The sequence below is a fragment of the Trichoplax adhaerens genome, genomic scaffold (assembly GCF_000150275.1).
Source record: "Trichoplax adhaerens TRIADscaffold_6 genomic scaffold, whole genome shotgun sequence".
Lineage (NCBI taxonomy): Eukaryota > Metazoa > Placozoa > Uniplacotomia > Trichoplacea > Trichoplacidae > Trichoplax > Trichoplax adhaerens.
In genome coordinates, this window is record NW_002060948.1 from 2900618 (window position 1) to 2906868 (window position 6251).

The following is a 6251-nucleotide window of genomic DNA, read 5'->3' on the forward strand; positions in this document are numbered from 1 at the left end:
AATAGACAATTTATGGAAGAGTCAATTTGTCTCCTTTGATAATAACGCATATATTAGAATAAGTATTACTGTAGATATTACAGTATGAATTATTTCATTGGACGCAAAAAGCAATTACTCAGCAGATCCAGATATAAAATAGACTATAGAATGGCCATACATTTATGATTTAACGTGCAAATACAGCAAAATTTGTATCAATGTTAAGTATAAATATGTAGAATGTTTTAATTCTTCCATGAGATTCCAGCTTGGCCTAAAAATAAATCTTGATCACTCAAAGCTCTAAATAGAATAAATGACTTTAATCTTTCCATCCATAAGAAACCAAAGGTATCTTTATCGAAAACTACTAAGCGACCTGGTATAAATTTGGCATCTTTATAGCCATGATAAGCTATCTGGCCTTCCCCTTCAAATTCACCATAATAATGAGAGGGTATACCATGTGAACGATGAGTATAATCTTCAGGTAGTGAGAAAGGGAAAATTTTTCCACCGTCTTTTAACACATAAGGTCGGTCCATTGATTCGCTCGTGACGGGCTTATCAAGAAATGCCTTAATACTAACTTTTCCAGCAGGTACATTAGGATCACCAGATAGTTTCTGACCAATTAATTCATTCTTGTCGATATAGACATGCAATGTCTCAACACCGTGTGCTCCGTAAGAGCCAGAATAGATGCCGCAACGCAATGGAAAATTTTCACTAATAGATCGCTGTGATAGGCTGACGAGGCGTTTATAAGAGGTTAATTGCCAAGTAAATAAGTTAGCATATAATTTTTTTTCTAATAAAGTACGCGTTACAATGTCTTCGTCATCATAATAAGGATTCTCTTCTAAAAACCACTGCTTATATGTATCACTATTTGAGAATGAATTGATAGCAATTATAGATAATGCTACATCATCCCTATCTAAACACTTCAATTGAAATTCCAAGACAAGTTGTTCTTCATCTCTTTTAGAGATGATAATGTTACCCATACATTCATGGCCCAAAAATGAAAATGATAAAATTTTAGTAGATATCCTATTATCATCATAGCAAGGGATAATTTTAAATAGACAACGATGTAGAATATTAAATTCACCCGAATTTTCTAACAAACGTTCATTTCGTCGTAGTACATATTCATTACAAATAATAGCACCATTATCAATTTTAATACAGACCAAACCACCATAAGGATCAACAACACGATACCATAAGCCTAATAAGGGGCCATAACGATATAATATTTTTTGATAAAATTCTTTAAAAGTGTGGATATCTTGCCATGACTCAATCTCACGGATGTTGTATTGATTTTTACAATGTTGTTGCCAAATCCAATCACTTTGAGTAGCATGATAAAAATTTCTACAAACTAAAGATACGGCAAGATAATCTTTTATAGGTATAAACTGAAAAATATGAAGAATTAGTTCTGTAGGGAGATGTTCAATGGATGTGGATGCAGTCGCCATGACACCTAATAGAGTACAAAGTAGGGCAATACTAGTGGAGGAATACTTTTACTACGAGTAGTCAAGGCGTAGAATCAATTTGTATTTGTAAACTAGTAACATCAACCAGGCTTGTTATCTAATTGAACTCTTTCTTCTGTCCATCAGTATTACAACTGTAAATTCAGTTGGATTAAAGTACAATTTGATTTGTCGCTGGAACTGATTTTCAATTTCTATTTTCTCAATGTTTTAAGGATTTGAGCCGACTTACTTTAGCCTATAAACGAATAGAAATCAAGTTAAGCTATGAAAGGGAAGACTGCAATCCAAGTCGATGATAACGTTGCGATAGCAATCAACCGACTACAAATGCACGCAGTGATGAGTACACGCATACTCTTGCTAATAAATTGCATCGACAATCATATACCTTGAATTTCTTGTGTATGCTACTTCTAAATGGCTGTCCAATATGCAATCAAGAAGCAAAAGATGGCCTTGCAATAGAGCGAAGAAGAATTCATATGTCGTTGCAAGCCAAGTTCACCATACTGTACATGGCAATCATATCTCAATTTACTATGATCGATTTCTACGGTCTCAGATCTCTGCTTTGCTTGTACAGTACAGTACTGTACTGTACTGTACATACAGTGCTGTACAAAGTGTCTCAGATGTCTTTCCTAGTACGTACTGTACAGTACAGTATTGTACTTCGAACTACAGTACTACAGTACTGTAAAGTCAATACCGTTGCTGTTACCGTTACAGTGCAGTATTACTGTACTGTACACTGTAGCCTTCAATGTGATACAGTATATGTACAGTATATCCTGTGCGGTTATAAACTGTTATATCGCTCTTCTTGGCCACTTATAATAACACTACAGTAATATTTACAGTATAATAAAGTTCACTTCAGCACTCAAGCTCTAGTTAACTCTTTTAATTACATTACAAATTTTACTGAAAGAATTTGTAATAAGAACCAAAATATTTTTTAAATTTTGAACAGTCCAGATGATACTAACTTAATGCTCTGGCCAACTAGTGCATCCGTTAAGCAACAAATGCTGGTATGACGTATTCGTGTCAATCATTGTACGCGTACTTGTGTATGATGGTAGGGTAGCACTAGTACCATTTGCAGCCAGGTTTACGAGGGACACTTGTATGTAGTCCTACTATCGTCTGTCACATTTGTCCGCTTCGTTACAGATTGTTTAGAATTAATTAATTTCCATGCCTTTTATTACACAAGATAACGCCATAGTTCAATGTATCTAGAGAATTAAATTCACGGCTTTACATTATTTACTAGTCGAGATCAAAGATAATAATAATACTATTTCTGAATAAGATATATAATGCATCAATCCTGTTTATAAAAATTAATTTAAGTTCTATTTATACTGTATATGTAACCATTCTTATTACAGCTTGTGAGAGAAATTCTTTACTTAGTCAATATTAAAATATTTATATAGCAGTACAGTATTGTAGCACGTAAACCGTGACTGCAGCACTTTCAAAATTTTTTGTTGCATTCAATGCAGTAATTAATAATAATTGCTAGAGGGAAGTACAGATACGAATAGTCAAAGCGGTATCAAAATTTGATATTTTCAGCATGACAACGTTTCAAGATGCTAGTAACCATGGCGAATGAACATTCTAATTCTGACAAGGTAACATGTTCGTTATATCAGAGACTACTCCAAAAAGAATTTTCTCTTTCGACAATTCTATGGTTATATTTTGTAATACAATAACAGTTCAATTAGCTTTATCAAATGATCATGTCCAGATAGCACCTATTTCAAAATATATTATGGCAACAATTATAGGCACATGTACAGTATATATAAAATAGCTTCAACCAATAATGCACAATGCAGGTCCAGTCTATACCAAAGGCAATAATATTTGTATAGTACTGTTTACGTTATCTTAGGAAAAATAGTTCAGCGAGCAAGATAATCCATTACAATTGATTTCTATCCTTTTAAAACAACCTCTGCTAATGAGAGTCTTTTCATTTCCAACTAACTAGGCCTCAGGTGCTATATTGGAATCTTGGATAAGCTGTTCAGATTCTATAATACTTGAGTAAGGTGGGGGAGAGCTAAAAGAGCCACTACAATTTCTACCTTCATTAACATTATCCGTAGGATGCAAGCTGATATCGGCGGTTGTAGTACCATTGGGTTCTTCCTCCATTGTTCCAATAACCACTTGAAACGAAGCTGTCAAATTTTCACCTCGGGGTACAATTACAAGGAACTAATGTACAAAGCAGATCGAAATTATAACAAGTGATAATATTGTAAGCACAATTCCACTATTACCCAATGATCAATATTTAATAATAGGTTACAAAGAAACTAGCAAAAATTACGTAGACCAAGCCAGTAAATTGAAACTTACATTCAGAGCGAATGTAATTTCCATTAGATTGCAATTAAGGATAGTTGATGCAATATTCGCAGGCACTATAAAGGGCTTGTTCTCCAAATTTATGGTGTCCCCTGGTTTCACCTCTCCGTAAGACATCCTGGCAATTTCTGTCGATTTCAGGGCTGATCTGTCTACGTGAACGTAAAAACTCTGATTACTAATTTCGGCATGCAAAGATACGGATTAACCTGCTATCTTGACGATAGCGAATAGTTATAATCATGAAGAAATATCAATCCCCGGGAGGTGTTCAAAGTGGTGCCAAAAATATTCAAGATTTAATTTATACTGTCTGTACAATGTTCAAAACAGGTATACCTTGAGCTTTATAGTTCTCAATGCGCATTAGATGAACAGTTACATCTGGAACTTTTCGCTTGGAATAGTTTTGAACTTCACCAAGAATGAGGCATGGCTGCAACGGCAGATATGCTACTTTTTCAATAACTGCTAATAACTTGATAGATCCTGATCCACAGCAACAGCGCCGTACTCGGGTTTCTTGTTCTACAGGATTAGGTAAATGCTAAATATAGAAATATTGAAGGTTATTTGTTTGCTTTCTTCATTTTACCTTATCGTTTGATTATATCTAATACTTTCCTACTACATATTCGGAAATAACTGCATAATGATAAATTATAACTATTCTAATCATTCTTTTACATAAACTAAAATCGATATTTCAGTTTCCATAACCATAAGCGAGAGTATAACTTAGCAGTAGCGGTATCGTATCAGTTTGTGGTCAACTCGCTGAATGAAGAATAACTATATACATACGCGCACTACGAATAATAACTAATGCTACTCTATAACTTGGTTATAGGCCTGAATTTTTTTAAAAATCATCATTTTGTCGCACTTTGAAACAACGGCTACACGATGCCTTACCGAGTAACATGGATCGTTGATATTGATAACATTTCTAATGGTGAACGGTTTCAGTTTTTTATCAGAATTTCCTTTCGGATAATTAAAGATAGTTTCAATGCCATAAGCAACGTGGATATGCTTCGGTTGCTCTGCATCCTGATAAGTCGATGGTAAATTTCTTGGTAGGACGAAAGAGAAAGGAAATCTATGCTCCCCTTGAGGTATACCCGAGGTACCTCCTTGTTCTACATGTAAAATATGGCATTAGTTTTCAAGTGTTTTCCTTCTTACCATTAATTATTAGTGGCGAAGTGACGTACTTCAATAACACTTACTATATTGCTGTACTAACAGTTAAATTAATCAAATTTAGAAGTATATTTTCGCAGCAGTCTATAATCATGGAAATAATTCACATCAGGTGTACACTGCACTGTAGTATTACGATTTATCTTGTGACTGATCGAAATTGTTCCTTATCCACTACTGTAACTGTATTACCACGAAATTTTTAACTTCTTTCCTAAGTCAGGTCGCCAATTATAGCGAACATAATGATAATCATCTCCACTACAGTATATGTAGATGTGATTCTAGGGTTTAATTTCATTTTCGGTAATACGTCGATGCCCAATAATATTGTATACTAAGCAGTGTATAGGGTAGAAGATGATTACCAACGTGATATATTCTAACGTTACTGTACAATAGCATAATAGAATGACGACATAACTTACTGTATTTGTGAATCTACAATACAGTAATGTACATTCATTCGATAAGAACGAACATACAAGTATATACTGTCAACAATTTTTAGATTGTTCGGGTATGACTGCCGCCTGAGCTTATAGCGCACTAACATCTTCGATCAAAATGGTTAAAAATTATAATTACAGAGGAAGCGTACATCAATGAATTCGATCGATATCATGGCGAAGCACACGTATTTACCTACGCCAACAAGTACTATCTTCTGTTCAAAGATAACATAACAGTCGCGAAATGTCGACTGACGGCCAGATACATCTTTGGCTTTTATTTTAGTAGCTGCAATGCCAGATACTTTTAAGGTAATATTTTGGACTAATACGTTGCTTGTTGCTCGAAATGATACGTTTCCCGAAATTTGATCATTAGGATAGTAGTATTCCTTTTCATCGGTGACCAGAACCTCTAGATTTTTAATCTTTTTAGGCATGATTCAAATTGAATAGACCGTGAATCCGTTGGGCCTACTGGACCAAAGAGGTAGTAGCAGGGATTACAGTAAGTCAATTCTTCAATTGCTTTACGTTCAAAAAGAGAGTGTAGGTGATGATATACGGAGTTTCAAATTGATCTAAAAGAACGACAGAATATGTTGCCAGCCACGAAAATGCAATGTCTACTTGCGAGCATGATCCAATGCTCGAAGGGAAAGCGGATTACTTAAAATTACACTTTAGTCGCCCGTCGCCT

At 34.7% G+C, this 6251-nt stretch overlaps 2 protein-coding genes across 2 annotated transcripts; both read right to left on the reverse strand.

Moving 5' to 3' along the window:
- Positions 1–227: 227 nt before the first annotated feature.
- TRIADDRAFT_57431 (uncharacterized protein) lies at positions 228–1475 on the reverse strand (the record flags this gene model as incomplete). The annotated part of the gene is made up of 1 exon (XM_002113680.1): positions 228–1475. The coding sequence occupies one exon, from the start codon at positions 1473–1475 to the stop codon at positions 228–230; it is 1248 nt and encodes a 415-aa protein (XP_002113716.1).
- Positions 1476–3506: 2031 nt separating this feature from the next.
- TRIADDRAFT_57432 (uncharacterized protein) lies at positions 3507–5991 on the reverse strand (the record flags this gene model as incomplete). Its single annotated transcript, XM_002113681.1, has 5 exons — positions 3507–3740; positions 3885–4045; positions 4233–4440; positions 4809–5035; positions 5745–5991. 5 exons carry the CDS (start codon positions 5989–5991, stop codon positions 3507–3509), a joined length of 1077 nt encoding a protein of 358 aa, XP_002113717.1.
- Positions 5992–6251: the final 260 nt, after the last annotated feature.